This window comes from Macaca nemestrina, chromosome 16 (assembly GCF_043159975.1).
Source record: "Macaca nemestrina isolate mMacNem1 chromosome 16, mMacNem.hap1, whole genome shotgun sequence".
Classification (NCBI taxonomy): Eukaryota; Metazoa; Chordata; class Mammalia; order Primates; family Cercopithecidae; genus Macaca; species Macaca nemestrina.
This window is the reverse complement of record NC_092140.1, coordinates 15383270-15401319: the sequence shown is the minus strand read 5'-3', so window position 1 is coordinate 15401319 and position 18050 is coordinate 15383270. Positions and strand designations below refer to the sequence as shown.

Sequence of the window (18050 nt, the reverse complement as noted above, 5' to 3'; positions counted from 1 at the left end):
AAAGATGACTGTTTCTGATAAAGCTGACTTGAGAAGCTATTTGGAAATTGTTTATGTGATAAGTCAGATGGTTATCATAAGTGACAGAGGTTACATGCAGGCAGAGAAATTCAAGGAAATTGTCATCTGCAGGGCGTGGTGGCTCACTCCCAGCACTTTGGGAGGCCGAGGCGGATGGATCACCTGAGGTCAGGGTTTCGAGACCAGCCTGACCAACATGGTGAAACCCTGTCTCTACTAAAAATACAAAAATTAGCTGGGCATGGTGGCATGTGCCTGCAATCCCAGCTACTCGGGAGGCTGAAGCAGGAGAATCACTTGAACCTGGGAGGCACAGGTTGCAGTGAACCAAGATCGTGCCACTGCACTCCAGCCTGGGCAAAAAATTCATCAAGGTACTCAGAAGGTGAAGAATGTCATTCAGCTGCATGGTATTCCCGTTCCTGAGTGTCATGAATGTGTGTCCACAAACGTGTGAGTGTGTATGTGCGGTGGAGTCATTGCAGGAACCTTCAGGCACGTGAGGCTCTCTAGGTTTGGGGCCAGAGGACGTGAGTGCTTAGAAGTTTTCAGGCAAGCCTCATTTCCAGAGTGCCCTTGGAATCACTGCTATAATCGATCAGAATTAGTTCCTTAATTAAATCCTGGCCATCGATCAGCATCGCCTTCTATTGCATTTGACAGAATCTGTGTTGTAAACAAAGCAGAACCATCTTGTTTCCCAGAACTGTGGTTTGTTAACACCTAAGGAACTGCTTGTCTGATACTCATATTTTTAAAAATGTGTTTAGTAATTCAGAATCTTTTAGTCCTTCTAGACTGTCAGCATTGTTGGATATGCTTTATGTACTTTTGTTATATACTTATTTGTAAGTTTCTTTTTCCTCAATCGAGAATCTTTGTGTTCGTATTTTGTCTTACTCTAGCAGGTTTTCAGTGGGAAGAGACTGCCATCCGTAGTGAACCCATATCATTTTTTGCTTCTTAGTGGTTTCCTCATTTGTGGATCATACAGACCCCATTTCCCACCTTTTTCCTCTTCTAGTCAGTGTCTCATTCCCCAGCTGCTCATCAGAAGATAGTGAAATATAAGGGAAAGTGTAAGTTTTATTTTACAGTGATTAAAGTACAGTGAGATTTAAAAATACAGACGGTAAAATTTTCATAGCTACCAAAAGTTGAAAATAACACAATATACTTTAACTAAAAATGAAGCAAGATGGGTTACTGACTTCTTGAATCCCTGCTGGATGGTGGCACTGGTGCTTAGCACTTTAGGTATATTTCCTTCATTTAACTCTCACAACCACTCCTTTATGGGGTGTCATCATTCCATTGTTCAGATGGAAAAGCCAGTGCCCACGCAGGCCAGGAGACCTGCCTGAGCTCCGTAGCTGGTAAGTGGCAAGCCAGCCTCAAAGTCCTTACGTGATGCGCCTAGAACCCCTGCCTTCCCCTGTTCTGTGCTGTTCCCAAACATCTCCCACAGTTTTGTACCTAATAGTAATAGCTTCATCTGTTGAAAATGACGTCAAAGTTAGTTTTCCCTCCATGTTTCTTTATAATGAAAACACTTTTTATAGTGCTTGGCTTTTTCTACCCTCCCCACACCCACCCAGTTTACCAGTCCATTTTGTAGATTGTCAGTATTTTCAGATATGCTTTTTTCCCATTTTTTTTATTGTGGTAAAATATACATAATATAACTTTACCATTTTAACCATTCTAAGTATACAGTTCAGTGGTATTAAGTATGTTTATGTTGTTGCTCAGCCATCCCCACCTCTCCAAAACTTTTTCATCTTCCCAAACTGCAACTGTGTCCCCATTAAACACTAACTCCTCACTCCCCCTCCCTTACCTCCAGCCCCCACAACCACCATTCTCCTTTCTGTGTCTATTGGATATGATTGTTGTACTTCTGTTGTACGCCTGTTTGTAAAGGTCTTTTCCGTATTCATCTGAGCTTTCCAGCTTTTCGAAGGAGAATAAATTCCAAGTATCTGGTTAGAACTCTGACCTCTTTGCAGAACATAAAGCTGGAGCTGAAGGCCACCCCTACCCCCCACTCACTCCCATGGTTAACAGAATATTAAATCTGAAAAGTACATTTTTAAAAAAGAATGACAAGTAAAAACGTTTGGGAAGTTTTCTGGAAACTAAAGAGCTAAGAATTCTTAAAGGATCCGGAAAGCTGCGTGTTCATACTTGAGTTTGATTCGTGGATTTTTAACTTAAAAGCCTTTTGCATAAAACATTAAAGTCCCCTTCTAAGGGGTAAGAAAATCTTCCCATTCTCCCAACTATTTGAAAAAAAAAGGTTAAAAAATATTTTCTGTAGAAAGTGTCTGTAAACAGATTAATTTTTCTTTCACGTAAGATTGGCTCTTGGGGAAAAGCTGTGTTTCAGAGACAAGGTTGAAGAACTTTGCGTGCATATGATGGAAGATGACAGTGGGAAACAGGTGTCATTTGGTGGTTTTGTTTTACAAAGTCTTCACCTTTCTGCTGAGTCATGGGACTAAGTTCAACACAATTTCTACTTTCCGCCTTCCTTTGCAATAATAGTTTTGGAAGCCAGGTATTAGTATATGATATCAGGTGTTTTCTAAAGATTCAGGTTCAGTGGGTGAATGCACTTTCGTGACTTCATTAGACCACCGAGCCCAAGGAGAAAGCGCCAATCTTACTAGACACGAGGAAAAAGACACGTCTTTTGCTCTTGCTGGAAGTGGTGTCCTCCTTTCTACAAGCAGTCATTATCTGGTTTATACTTGCCTTGTTCAGTTGTTGTGTGATATTTTATTCTCTGCCTAATACATATGAAAGTATCAAAGTGTGAAGCATGATTTTTTAATTTAGATAAATTTTAGAATTTTTTATTCATCTATTTCTAAAAGGGATGAAAAGACAATGAATTGGTCAAGATCAGGAGATGACAAACCTAGCACTATGAAGAGCTGGATTCTCCCCTAAATGTTTTTGTGTCTGTTGCTTGCTTCATACCAGGTTTGTAAGAAAGCAGTAGAAATCCCCCACACGTACACACACACACACACACACTCTGTCTCTCTGTCTGTCTTTGCAGAGTTTTGGAATGAAAGAAGGAGGGAGTTGTGTACTAATGATGCGGTGGGTGTGTCGTGTACTAATGATGCGGTGGGTGTGTCGTGTACTAATGATGCGGTGGGTGTGTCGTGTACTAATGATGCGGTGGGTGTGTCACTGCTCCGTTGCAGTGAGGGAGCTGAAAGCGTCCATTCTCTTCACGGCCTGGAGTTGGGGACTCTGAAACCTAATCTGAAGTGTGTTTAACAAGGGTTCTGAACGCTGGGACTTAGTGCCGAGGGGAACAAGGAGACAGTGTGTCCTCAGGGGCAGTGTGGCCGCCCCTAGAGCCACAGCAAGCAGGAAGAATCGCAGCGTTTGTGGGCAGAACCGATGGGCAGGCCTAAACATTTAGCTACTTTGCCCCAGAATGAAAGCCTGTTCCAGCTCCCCAGGGTTTGGATTTAAAGTTTTAGTTCCTGTCAGTGGTGATCGCAGTTTCCTGAAGAGGGGGCCATCCGGTCTGCTGTTCAGCTTTTGAGTCACTTAATTTTTCCTCCTCCACATCATCATCATCATCACAAATACCCATTAGAGCTCACCTAGTCTGGATGCCGTTCTAAGGGCATGGTGTATACTAAGTTGCTGAATCCTTACAGTGACCCAATGAAGTGGTTCAATCTTTACGTCCATTTTATGTAAGAGGAAACTGAGGCACAAGAAGTAGCTTGCCTCTAGTGGATGTGACCTTGGGCATTCCATTGTCCTCCAGCCTGGAAAGTCCCAGTAGATACAGCAGAGCTGAGGTGCAGGTGCACCGATCCCTTCTACCCACAGGGTAAAGCCCCAGAGCGTTGCATATGGTCTCAAGTGTCCAGACTTACACAAATGTTACTGCTGATGTCTGGAAAGTGAAAAAGGTAGGAACGCTGTTCTGGCTTCTAACATACTTTTAATATGGACAAGAGGCAGGAGGGCAGGGTCCCTGGCAAAGGCTCTACCCTCAAGCCTGGACCCACAGCCCTAATAGAACAGGCATTCCTGTTTTTGTGCCCAAGTGTTGCTTTTTGGCCCACCCTACCCCCCATCCTGTGCCCACGTAAACCCCAAACCTCAGCTGGCAGAGCGACAAGCGGCTGAACATTGAGAGGAGAAGAAGCAACTGAGTGTCGGAGACTACAGATAGATGCAACTTAACTTCAGACATCACGACTTTGGAGAGCAATCCTGCTGGAGATGGCCTGGCTTCAGGGAAGGATCACCTTCTACCCGCACCATCCCCTTTTCAGCTCCCCTTCCACTGAGAGCCACTTCCACCACTTAATAAAACCTCCACATTCACTACCCTTCAAGTCCGTGTGACCTGATTCTTCCAGGATGCTGGACAAGAACTTGGGTACCAAGAGGGCAGGGTGTAAAAGGCTGTCACCCTGACTCTCCACTGAGCTGGTTAACACTTGGACATCCTTGGCCAGGCACGGTGGCTCACGCCTGTAATCCCAGCACTTTGGGAGGCCGAGGCGGGAGGATCACAAGGTCAGGAGATCGAGACCATCCTGGCTAACATGGTGAAACCCCGTCTCTCCTAAAAATAAAAAAACTTAGCTGGGCGTGGTGGCGGGCACCTGTAGTCCCAGCTACTCAGGAGGCTGAGGCAGGAGAGTGGCGTGAACCCAGGAGGCAGAGCTTGCAGTGAGCCAAGATCGCGCCACTGCACTCCAGCCTGGGCAACAGGATAAGACTCCATCTCAAAAAAAAAAAAAAAAAAAAAGAAAAAAACAAAACACTTGGACATCCTCACATGGCAACTGCTAAAAGAGCATTGACACCACTAGAGACTACCATGGGACCGGAGCCCAAAAGCTGCTTGCCTTGGCCCCAGCACCAACTCGCAAGAAATTTGAGCCTGGTGGCTGAGTAAGCAAGCCACACCCCTGTGGCAGGTCCCCTGAAGGGGTCCAGGGAATTCTCCTGTTTCATTAAGCCCTGAGCCATTCTGATTTTCTCTCTCATAACTTTTACAATTTTCCTTTCGTTCCTTGACTTTCAGATTTCCCAGTAATTTGCCTTGAGATGAACTTTACTCATTCATTCTGTGAGGTACTCTCTGGCCCTTTTCAATCTGAAAGGTTCTGGAAATTTTTCTCATCTTATTCTTGCCTAATTTCCTTTCCTTTGGGGTCTCTCTGTCTGGAAGTCATGTTACTCAGATGTTGAAGCTCTTGACTTGTGGCTCTAAATGTCTTATATCCTTTCTTCTTTCTCATCTCTTTGCCTTCAAGTCTAGCTTCTAGGGGAGTTCTCAACTTTAAAGTCTTTGAGTGACATTTTTATTTCTTTTATTTTTTTTTATTTCTAAGAGCTCTTTCTTGTTATTCAAATGTTCCTGTTTATAACTTTCTGTGTTTTAACTTATAAACTCTTAGCTATATCTGGGTACAAATTATAGTATTTCTAAAAGTTTTCCCCTCTTCGTGCATTATTGCAAGTACCTGGCATCTCCCATGTCTGACCTTTTGGGACACTCTGCGTAATGTGACCGCCTCCTGTTGCTGACTCTTCCTCCTCTCGTCTGTAACTAGATTTCTCCTTTCTTCTTGGTCACCTTTCACAATTTGGGGGAACTCTGTCCCCTCCTGTCTCCTCTTTCTTTTGCTCTGTTTTCCATGAATTTATTCCTTTCCCCCTTTTAATTATTATTATTATTATTAATTTTTTTGAGACAGGGCCTTACTTTGTCCAGGCTGGAGTGAAGTGGCATGATAATAGCACTGCAGCCTCCAACTCTCAGGCTCAGGCCATCCTCCCACCTCAGCCCCTGAGTAGCTGAGACCATTATGCCCAACTAATTTTATTTTTGTAGCGATGAGGTCTCACTATGTGTCACAGGCTAGTCTCAATCTCCTGACCTCAAGTGATCCTCCCACCTTGGCCTCCGAAAATGCTGGGATTATAGACGTGAGCCACCGTGCCCTTTCCTTTTTAATTCTTTCACTGTTGTTACAGTGGGCTTTCCGGATGCAGTGGAGATAAGCTCCTGTGTTCAGCCTGCCACATTTAGCCACAACCGACATTTGTCTCCTGGTTTGTATTAAGCCCTGTCTGGCAGTGGCCTTGTGCTAATCTTTCTAGGAAAAATATGCATTTCCAGACAGATAGGCGAGTTCCTGTAGAATTTCTCAAACTGCTCTCATTGACAGATTTTCACACGAGCCTGGGAGCTAGGGAAGGGCTGGGCTGAGGTAGAGGCTGTCCTTGGTGGGCAGCTGGGACTTTGTGTGATTCTGGGCCTGGCATCTGACCCCTCCCACCTCACCAAGCTGTAGGGGAAGCTCTCAAAAGAGAAAATATTTTGTAAAGAGAATTGAAAATATTTCAATTGAAAATATTTCTATTGTGGAGTACTGTTCACACCTAGAGCAACAGCAATCGAAAGAAGAATGCCTTTTAGCAGTGAGAAAAATAGATCATCTCCCATAATGAGTCTACTATTTGCTGAGTATATTTGAAGATCAAGATAGAGAAATTTTGAAGGCCACAATTTTTGTATGGTTCTAAATTCACTAACAGGGTTATTACTTCACTGTAATCTGTTTATTCAGAAAGAAAACTGCTCAACCCAACTGCATTGTTCCTGCATGCCGTGGCAAAGGAACAGGTGATGAGGCCGTCCCTAAGGCAGCTTTTACTTTCTAGGGCTGCCACAACAAAATACTACAAACCAAGTGGCCAACAACAGCAGAAATGTATTCTCTCACTGTTTTGGAGGCAAGAAGTCAGAGATGAAGGGGTCATGAGGGCTGTGCCTCCTCGGAGACTCTGAGTAGACTCCTTCCCGGCTTCTTTTGGCTTTTAGGGTGGCCGGTGGTCCCTGGTGCCCCTTGGCTAGCAGCTGCCTGCCTCTGATCTCTACTTGCTAATTTTTAAAAAAAAGTTATAGAGATGGGGGTCTCACTATATTGCCCAGGCTGGTCTCATAAGTGATCCTCAAAGTGCTGGGGTTATAGGTGTGAGCCATCGCACCTAGCCCAGGTTTGGTATCTTTTACTGTGGATGCATCTCTGGCTTGATATTAGCCTCGGATGGAAATCAGAGTGAGAAACCCCAGAGGCAGCCAGCCTGGCCTCAGAGGACCCCGTGTCATTGATAGTATCTCATCCATGTGTCTGGCACTTGGCTACTCAAACCTGGTCCTTGCCCCAGCAGTAGCACTCTTTGGAAGTTTATTAGAAATACAGATCCTGGGGCCTCTGGAATCAGCATCTGCAGCTTATCAGTGTCTGAAGGAGACCCACGAGCACATTTGATTGGAAGAGCGTAGCTCTGTGTCACCTCCAGCTGAATTCCAAGGTGACTGCAGGCAGTGACCCTCTGGGGACTCTGCCCCAGGGACTTAGCCCCGTGGCACGCTGCTGTGCTAATGGGCTCCACTTGGGATTTTGCAGGCACACACCTTTGGGGTTGGGAAGTGGGACCTCCTTCCAGTGTCAACTCATCCTCTGTCATTCAGTCTGTAAATTTCCATTTCCCTTCACCATCACGGTGGCAGCAATAATAAAGAATGTGTGTCATGTGCCAGGCCTTTTGCTAGGTACTTTGTGGTCATGGTTTCATTGAATTCTCACATTAGTCTTAAAAGGGAGATAATAATAGCATAAAATAGCATCTCTAGCCCTTTCATGACTCGTGTGCTGTGGACTAAATTGTACTCCCCACCCTAATTAATTTCTTGATGCGCTACCTACCATGTGACCGTATTTGGAGTAAGGAAGTACAGGAATTAAGGTAAAATAAGGTCATGAGGATGGAGCTCTGATCTGATAGAACTAGTGACCTTAGGAGAAGAGGTACCAGAGAGCTCTCACTTGCTCTCACTCAGCCATGTGAGGACACAATGAGAAGGTAGCCATCTGCAAGCCAGGCAGGGAGCCCTCAGAGAACCAGATCAGCTCATACCTTGAGTGTAGACTTCACACCCTCCAGAACTGTGAAAACATCAATTTCTGTTGTTTAAGCCACCCAGTGCATAGTGTTTGGTTATGTCCACCTGGGCAGACTAAGTCATCATGTTTCCATCTGTGTTTACCTAGCAAACTCCTACTCATCCTTCAAGACCCATTCAAATGGGCTACTTCTAAAACACATTAGGTACTCCACTCTCAAAGAACACCACCATCAGGGAGAATAGCCAGTTGCTCTATTCTCTGACTTTCTATGGCTTTTTGCTAGTTCCTCTAATGTGCCACTTACCATGTACTCCAATTTAGCTGGTTATTTTTGTACATCATCGATGGAATTAGTCCATTTTCACTCTGCGAATAAAGACATACTTGAGACTGGGTAATTTATACAGGAAAGGGGCTTAATGGACCCACAGTTCCACATGGCTGGGGAGGCCTTACAATCATGGCAGAAGGCAAGGAGGAGTAAGTCATGTCTTACATGGATGGCAGCAGGCAAAGAGAGAGCTTGTGCAGAAAAACTTCTCCTTATAAAACCATCAGACCTGGTGAGACTTACTATCACGAGAACAGCATGGGAAAGACCTGCTCCCATGATTCAGTCACCTCCCACAGGGTTCCTCCCACAGCACATGGGAACTGTAGGAGCTACTATTCAAGATGAGATTTGGGTGGGGACACAGCCAAACCGTATCACTGACCCAAAGAGAGATGCTCATCTTCTTGCTTTCCTTTCTCTCTGCTTAACATAGTGACTGCACACTGCAACTTGCTTGATAAATATACCCCAACCCCCTCAAGCCGTCATAGTTATTAATACGTCTGCCCACCTGGTCAAAATCTACCAAAAGGCTATAGGAAAATCTGTGACGTTGTGATTGGGTAGAGGGTTGATGGATTATGGGATTTTGAACAATATTCTGATAGGTATCAGTCATAGGGAGAAGGGCACAAGGCCTTCGAGAGCAGCCATTCCCTTCTGCTGAGTGAGAGCATGCCTTGGTTGTCATAGTTACGCTAATCCCAAAACAGCAAAAATAAAACACTTCCCGAAATGGCTCTCTGTAACACCAGGAGATGCAAACCTTGTAAACCTGGTCAAACATTATCGAGTTCTGTCTATGAGGTAATTTCCACAAGGCAGTACTTTAGCTTTCTCAGGTAGGGAATTAATTGATTTAGACGATTTAATGTGGTAGGGAGACGGAGAGGGAGAATATACTCCCAGCCTACAGAAGGAATGGTGTCTTTATTCTTTTAGAAAAGAAAACAAAAAATACTCCTGTTTAAAACTTTGTTATAGAAATAACCTGAAGACATAGAAATGTTGTTGTTGTTTTTGTTTTTTGTTTGTTTGTTTGTTTGTTTTGAGACAGGGAGTCTTGCTCTGTCGCCCAGGCTGGAGTGCAGTTGCGTAATCTTGGCTCACTGCAACCTCTGCCTCCCAGGTTCAAGCAATTCTCCTGCTTTAGCCTCCCAAGTAGCTGGGACTGTACAAGCAGCGCTCGCCATCCTGCCCAGATAATTCTTTTGTATTTTTAGTAGAGATGGGGTTTCGCCATGTTGGCCAGACTGGTCTCGAACTCCTGACCTCAGGTAATTTACCTGCCTTGGCCTCCCAAAGTGCTGGGATTACATGTGTGAGCCACCGTGCCCGGCCTAGAAATGTTTTAAAGTCACAATAAACTGGAGCAACTTTGAGTCACAATTTGTAATAGCTTGAAGCGCTGTGTGAACATGCGTGCTGTTTAGTATTCAGTGCGTACTTGCCAGGCTTTCCCCACGAATGTAAACCTCCTCCTAAATTTAATGTTAGAGGCTCCAGTGAAAAGCCAATTGAGGACGGAGAAGGCAACAGGGACACAGAGTGTGGAGCCAGCCAACTGGTTTGTGCACTAGATTAAAATTCAGCTGCCTTTTGGAGCATCATTTTAAAAACAAGGGACAAAAATTTGATTATGTAGTTCACGAATTGCTGGTTTGTTATCCAAAATAGAACATTAGAATGAATATTTGGCCTCTTATAAGGAGAACACTTCAGGAATATTATGATCGAGACTGGTAGTGAACGGGGTGGTTTCTTAGAGCTGATGGGAGCCTTAGAGGTCTGCCCCTACCCCCAGCACAAACCCTTGAGGACATCATAAACAGTCATTTGGGCCAGGTACAGTGGCTGACACCTATAATCCTAGCACTTTGGGAGGCCGAGGCAGGATGATCGCCTGAGCTCAGGAGTTTGAGACCAGCCTGGGCAACATAGCAAACCTCGTCTCTACTAAAAATAAAAAATTAGCCAGACGCGGTGGTGCACTCCTATAGTCCCAGCTTCTTGGGAGGCTGAGGTGGGAAGATTGTTTGAGCACAGAGATTGAGGTTGCAGTGAGCTACAATGGTGCCACTGCACTCCAGCCAAGGTGACGCAATACGCTGTCTCCAAAAACTTGAATAACAGAAATAATTTTTTTCAAAAACAACAAAACATTCATTTGTCATCAGATCCCTTTCATATTAAACCATTACTCACATATATAGGTTTTCAAATGATGCCTAGATAAGTGGGTTTTCCTTCCTTGTATATAATAGTCTGTGTCACCGTGTGTGTGTGTGTGTGTGTGTGTGTGTGTGTGTGTGTGTGTGTGTGTTGAAGTAAGTTAACCTTTAAAAAAAATACTTTTACTGATGAATTTTCTACAGGGCCTTTTTTCTTGAGTTCTGTCAGTTTAATCTGTGCTGTTTCTACCTTTTCCCCATTCAAGCTTTACTGACTTGTTTACAGGTTTGGTTTTTTAGTTAATAAAAGGCTAGTGGATTTGTGGCTCTTGAATCTCATCGTTGGCTTTCAGTACAAAGCCTGCCCCAAATGCATAATTTGCCATTATTTCCAAAGATGTTCAGTTTCTTCCTTTTTTGCCAAACATATAAAAAGAGCTATTTGTGTAAAGAAATATTAGCAAATATTTAGTGCATACACGTGGATATTCACCCATTTTCCTCATGTGATGAGATCCTACCCCATAATATTTTTCTAAGATCTCATGTAAAGAAAATAGATTCTTTATTTTCTTATTTTTAAAAGTAATGTTAACAGATTGCATTGTGAATAACTGTTTTCAGTTGTTTATAGATGTGAGCCCCATTCCTCAACTACTTTTTCTCCCTTCTGCATTTTTAAAATTGTGGTGAAACACCTGTAACAAAATATACTGTTTTTACATGTGTGGTTCAGGGGCATTAAGTACGTTCACTCAGGGGCACTAAGTACATTAAGTCCATTCACACTGTTGTGCAATTATCACCACCAGCCATCTCCAGAACTCTTACTACCTTGCACAACTGAAGCTCTGATCCCGGTAATCACTGACTCCCCGTTCCCCCTCCCCAAAGCCCCTGGCAACCCCCCCATCCTACTTTCTGTCTCTGAATTTGCCTGCTGTAGGTACCTCATTGAAGTGGAATCATCCAATATTTGTCCTTTGATTACTGGCTCATTTCACTTAGAATAGTGTCCGTAAGTTTCATTCATGGTGTAGCGTGTTCCTGAATCTTGTTTTCTTTTTTCCCGAAGGCTGCATCGTCCTCCACTGTGTGTAATTGTCCTCCTCATACTGTTGATCCACTCATTCAGCAGTGGACACCTGGATTGCTTCTAGCTTTTGGCTATTGTGAATAATTCTTCTGTGAACGTGGATTTACAAAACCCTGCTTTCAGTTATTTTCGTTGTATACTCAGAAGTGGGATTGCTGTATCCTAGGATAAGACTATTTTCATTATTTTGAGAAACTGCCATACTGTTTCACCATAGTGGCTGCACCATTTTGCATTCTGGGATGTGACGTGGAACAGAATGCGCTTCAGAGTGAAGTTCAAAATCTCACTGGGAAGTACAGAGAAATTATGCTGCAGGCTGATGAAGTAAAAGTATTATAGGAACAAAAGGAAGAATCATTTTCTTAGTGAAATACAAGCTGTTTCTCTGCCTCTCTTCTCCGAGAAGCTTCCTCAGAAGCAGGCTTTAACCTGGTGTGCGTTGACACCCTTAGATAGTTCAGGACCAAGTCCTAAAAGAAAGGGAGAGGAAGTCCTCGACCATCAGGGTATCTTTATGCCTGGAAGCGCTTTAGGCTCAGCTGCCCGCTACACATTGGGGTGTTAATGCACAGTTCATGTAGCACATTTGTATTCGTCCATTCTCACAGTGCTATAAAGAACCACCTGAGATTGGGTAATTTATGTAGAAAAGAGGTTTACTTGACTCACAGTTCTACAGGCTGTTCAGGAAGTGTGGCTGGGAGGCCTCAGGAAACTTACAGTCATGGCAGAAGGTGAAGGAGAATAAGCCTGTTTTACCATGGTGAGCAGGAGAGAGAGAGAGAACAAAGTGGGAGGTGCCACACACTTTTAAACCATCAGATCTCATGAGAACTCCTCACTGTCAGGAGAACAGCAAGGGGGAAATCTGCCCCCATGATCCAGCTACCCGCCACCAGGTCCCTCCCCCAACATTGGGAATTACAATTCAACATGAGATTTGGGTGGGGACACAGAGCCAAACCATATCACCATTGTAGTGCCATTTACCCATGCCACTGTCATGTAGTGGGTGCATTTAAGCCCTTGTAAATTCCAGTGATGTTACATACGGGAGTGTCCTTACAACCGTAGATATAGCCAGCATTCACAGGGGAATTCGCATAATGCTTTATGGACATCTATTTTACAGGTGAATTTTAGAAGCTATAAAGATATTATTGAAATGATAAGTTGACATCACCCTATGAAAAATTTGGTGCCAAAGAAAAGTCATTTTCTATAAACATTTGCATAAAATAATAAATTTTAACAATTTTAAGGATCGACTTGCCATTTATTAGCTAGATCCTAAGTCTCTACTGCAAACCCGTGACAAGCAGCTAGTTAATCATCATTGCTTCACTTGTCTCTGACAGGCCCTAAGGAGTGTGCAGTGGTGCGGCGGCAAGGCTGCGGGTTCTAGGACTCAACACGCCCTCATATTATCACCAAAAGCACTCCAAACATGCACAGAACCCGCTGCTGACGCCATGAAGTACCCAGTGTAGAGGCTAACTCTCCCTCTCCCCTCTTCTGAAGTGCTCAGTTTAACACCATGTGCATAAAGACATCCATTATATATTAGTTTTTTTTGTTTAAAACTTTTTAAGATTTCTAGTATTGAATTATTAAGTCTCATTGACTCTGTAAATCTAGATGAAGTTGTCAAATTCCCTTAGTTCCAGGAATTCTTTGGGAAACGTGAGTGCTTGCCAGCTGGTCAGATGATTGGTGGTTTATTTTCATCACAAATAGGAAATGTTAAGAGTTACGAGAACGAAGGTTCTGAAGCTGGAATGTGTTTTTCCTTTAAAAGAAAATCTTACAGTATGGGAATTCTTCCACAAGTTCTTATTCTTTGGTCCATTTTTTATGACATTCTTTTTTTTCCAGGCTGGAGTGCAGTGGTGTGATCTCAGCTCACTGCAACCTCCGCCTTCTGGGTTCAAGCAATTCTCCTGCCTCAGCCTCCTGAGTAGCTGGGATTACAGGCACCCGCCACCATACCTGGCTAATTTTTGTATTTTTAGTAGAGACGGAGTTTCACCATGTTGGCCAGGCTGGTCTTGAACTCCTGACCGCAAATCATCCACCCGCCTTGGCCTCCCAAAGTGCTGGGATTACAGGCATGAGCCACTGTACCTAGCCTATAATGTTCTTATTAATGTCTGCAGATGTTATTGGAGTGAGAGGTGGGAGCCCGAATAAGTTGCTGTGCATAAGTTAACCATGCAGCTCTTGGCAGCTGGTATGGGGACTCAGACCCAAGATTAGGGACTGGAATGGAGCAGCTCATCGCTCCCTACATCAACCGAGCTGGGAAAAGCTAGTCTGACCCTGTGCGTCGGAAACAGGGCACACTGCTGTAGCAAAGCAGTGGAAGATAAGATTGGTGACTAGTGTTCCACTGTGCTCTCCTGACTGTTTCCTCTGGATAAGCCGCCTGCAGAAGAGGAGAGCTTGGCAGGCAACAATAGGGGTTCCACACAATCACATGTGACTCCTGACATTCCTGCAGGTGACATGACTCTGCCAATGTCAGGCATTTAAGATCTAGAGCCTGGCGAGTTTGGGATCATCTGTGGAGAATGTGTATCTTCTGGATTGCAGTGAGCGCTAGTGTGGGGGTGTAAAGTGTTACCTGTTTAAAAAAAGTGCTTAATGTTGAACATCAAGCAGCATCTTTCTTGGCTTCTCTGTTCATGCTGGTACAGACTCATGGACATGCCCATCCCTGTACTTGGTGGGCTTTGACTCCTGCTATCACTCAGTCACCTGGGTTACTAATTGGTTCCTAAAATGCTCTGTTCTCAGGGAAGAGGTGAGAAGTATAAAACAAGTAACTGTGGGCTGAGTGCAGTGGCTCACACCTATAATCCCAGCACTTTGGGAGGCTGAGGTGAGCTGATAATGAGGTCAGGCTGATAACTGTGAATGGCAATGTCATTAAAGCATTTGTCTCCCAAGATTTGATCTATATGGTGGAATTGATCCATTTTACTATAAGTCACTGGGAATGTACATAATGAAGATAAACTGAGGCATGTGATTCTAAGCTCTTTAGGATAGAACGTGGGTTCTTATATATAATATTCCCTTTCCCTATAGATCCAGCATATAGAAAATGCATGAATAGTATGGATTTCAGCAGACAGTGATTGATTGCCAGGTGCTGTGCTAGGCAATAAGAATACAAAAATGAAGAAGTGACCTGATATTACTTGGGGACATAGACACATAGATACTAAACCATCTATAATACAGTGGAATGGATACCTTTTATTGATTTGTTCATTCATTTCAACAAAATTGGTTGGTCTTTAGGCATTGTGGATACAGGGATGAAAAAATATGGCGTTTCCCTTCAATGTGGGTATAGTCTCGATGAGATACTGCACAGAGTGCTACAGGAATATAGAGAAGAAAACCATCCATGTCTTATCTGTGGACAAGGAGAGAGGCACAGGAACAGGGCTTTGACTGTCACAAAAAAGACCTAGGGTCATGAGTTGAAAACTTAATGTCCACATAAAACCTGTCCAGAAATATTTATAACACCTGTGTTCATAATTGTCAAAACTGGAAGCAACCAAAATGTCCTTCAGTAGGTGAACAAACTGTATTACATCCAGACAGTGGAATATTATTCCACAGTAAAAATAAACAAACTGGCTAGGTGCGGCAGCTCGTACCTGTAATCCTAGAACTTTGGGAGACTGAGGCAGGTAGATCACCTGAAGTCAGGAGTTCGAGACCAGTCTGGCCAACATGGTGAAACCCCGTCTCTACTAAAAATACAAAAAAATTAGCCGGGCATGGTGGCAGGTGCCTGTCATCCCAGCTACTTAGGAGGCTGAGGTAGGAGAATCGCTTGAACCTGGGAGGCTGAGGTTGTAGTGAGCTGAGATCGTACCATTGCAGTCCAGCCTGGGTGACAAAAGCAAAACTCTGTCTCAATAAATAAATAAGCTACCAAGTCATAAAAAGACATGGAGGGGGCAGGGCACGGCGGCTCATGCCTGTAATCCCAGCATTTTGGGAGGCTGAGGAAGGTGGATCACCTGAGGTTGGGAGTTTGAGACCAGCTTGACCAACATGGAGAAACCCTATCTCTACTAAAAATATAAAATTAGCTTGGCATGGTGGTGCATGCCTGTAATCCCAGCTACTTGGGAGGCTGAGGCAGGAGAATCATTTGAACCTAGGAGGCGGAGGTTGCAGTGAGCTGAGATTGCACCATTGCACTCCAGCCTAGGCAATAAAAGCAAACTCTGTCTCAAAAAAAAAAAAAAAAAAAAAAAAAAGACACAGAAGGACCTTACATGCATATTACTGAATGAAAGAAGGCAGTCTGCAAAGGCTACATACTGTATGAGTCCAGCTAGATGACATTCTGGGAAAGGCAAACTATAAAGACAGTAAGATCAGTGGTCGCCAGGGATTAGGAAGGAGGGAGGGAGGGAGGAATAGCTGGAACACAGAGGATTTTTAGTGTGAAATTCATATAATGCAGTGAAACTATTCTGTATGATACTGTAATGCAGACAGGTCACAACACATTTGTCATAGAACTTTACAGCACACAGAGTGAGCCTTATGTGAGCTATGGAGTGTGAATGATGATACTGTATCAATATTGGCTCCCCGACAGTAGCAAATCTCTACCACTAATGTTAATAACAGAGGACACTGTGTGGTGGGAAGAAGTTTTTGCTCAACTTTTTGTTAACCTAAAATTACTCTAAAAAAATAGTCAATTAATTGAATAAGGAGGGAGGAGTGATGCCTGGGATTGGATTGGGAAGAAAATGCTGAGAGATTTGCATCCAATTATGGGAACAGCAGGTGCTGGGATACGGAGGTGTAGACGGGGCTGGTGTTGAGGGTGTCACGGAGGTGGGCGGTGGCAAGCTGTGAAGGACCCATAGACTTAGGAATCCGGAGGTTTCCTGCAGCCAGGAGCTGTGGTTTATTTTCATCCCTGCCTGCTTCAGGGATAACCCCTGTTGTTTCTGCTCACAGCAAAGAGCTCCTGGGAAGGTGCTGCTGGATGCAGTTTGCAACCACCTCAACCTCGTGGAAGGTGACTATTTTGGCCTCGAGTTTCCTGATCACAAAAAGATCACGGTAGGTGATGTCAACTTAATGTTGCTGTTTCACCATCTGTTCATCTTGGTGGGGGGCTGGGCAGGGGTGGTGAAATAATTGGTGATTTTCTGTGGTCCATGCAGGAAGCCCTCATTAATATGTTTTATAATAAAAGTATTCGTGCCTATGATTAGCAAGTTCAAAGAAGGTACAGAGTGATGACTGCCCTCCCACCTCTGCCCCCAGGAGCTGTTATCTTGTGAACACACACGTTTGAGTATATTTCTGATAAATTCTGTGTAGATGCATATGCAAACATATATCTTTGAAATACACAAATGTGAGGAAATAGTATAGCACCCTCTGCTTTCCCTCCCTGCTCAAGGGAAATCTTTCCTTTTTAGCACATGGAGTCCATTTCCTTCTTTTTCATGACTGCATGCCATTCCACCAGAGGGACATGTCTCATTTACAGCTTCCATTGTAACTGATGGGATGCTTCGCTCTTTTCAGTTTTTTGCTATTATAGATATGGCCCCAGTGAACTGAGTACGTTTGTGTTTGTGCTCATAGCTAACTGTTCAGTAGTTCAAATCCAATGGCGCGGATTTACCCACTTAATGGGTACGATCATTTTAAGGTTGTTAAATATGTCAGATTGTTCTGGATAAAGTTTGCACCGAATTGAATCCAAAATGTAGAGCATAGCTTTCTCGTATTTTTGTCTCTTTGGGTTGATGGCACTTGCTTAAGCCTATATCTGAAGCTACCTTTTATTAGGCACCTTTTGGAGCTATAAGTTCATTGGCTATGCTTTTATTCTTTGATTTTATGCATACTGAGTTCCTGGAACTTCTACTAGTCCCTGCACGGTAGATTGAGTAGTGAATGAGACACGGGGAATTTATCAGCCCGGTGGGGAGCCGTGCAGATATAGGATGCGTGACAGGTTCTCCCCGGAGAGCAGTGGTGTTGGGCAGTGGGGGCGACAGACACCATTTGAGTTCAGGAGATCCTTCTGCAAACCTGCATCCTGGGAGACCAGCAGGACTTGCTCTAATGGAAAGAATGTACTAGAGAGATGAGGCACCCCACGTACAAAAACCAGAAAGCAAGTGAGTTATTCAGCAGCCTGCAGAGAAGGCCAGAGTTGAGGGGGACAGGAGAAGGGCAGTGGTAAAGGCAGTGCGAGAAGGAAGGTTGGAAGCCCAGCAGGGAGCTGTATGGTGAAGGGCTTTCTATGCCATTACAGTCAGGAGAAATAAGCCATATATGCAATTGTAACTTTTCTAGCATTATGTTAAAAAGGTCAAACAGCCAGGTGAAATTCATGTTACAAATGTGTTATTTAACCTCCTATATCCAGAAACATTATCGTTTGA

At 43.9% G+C, this 18050-nt stretch overlaps 1 protein-coding gene across 2 annotated transcripts in view; it reads left to right on the top strand.

Moving 5' to 3' along the window:
• Positions 1-18050, top strand: part of LOC105477658 (FERM, ARH/RhoGEF and pleckstrin domain protein 1) — a 306384-nt gene that overhangs the window by 181427 nt on the left and 106907 nt on the right. For both annotated transcript variants that reach the window (XM_011734259.3, XM_011734252.3), the window contains exon 3: positions 16603-16707. In XM_011734259.3, the coding sequence (XP_011732561.2) occupies positions 16603-16707 (105 nt within the window). The remainder of the gene's footprint in view (positions 1-16602; positions 16708-18050) is intronic.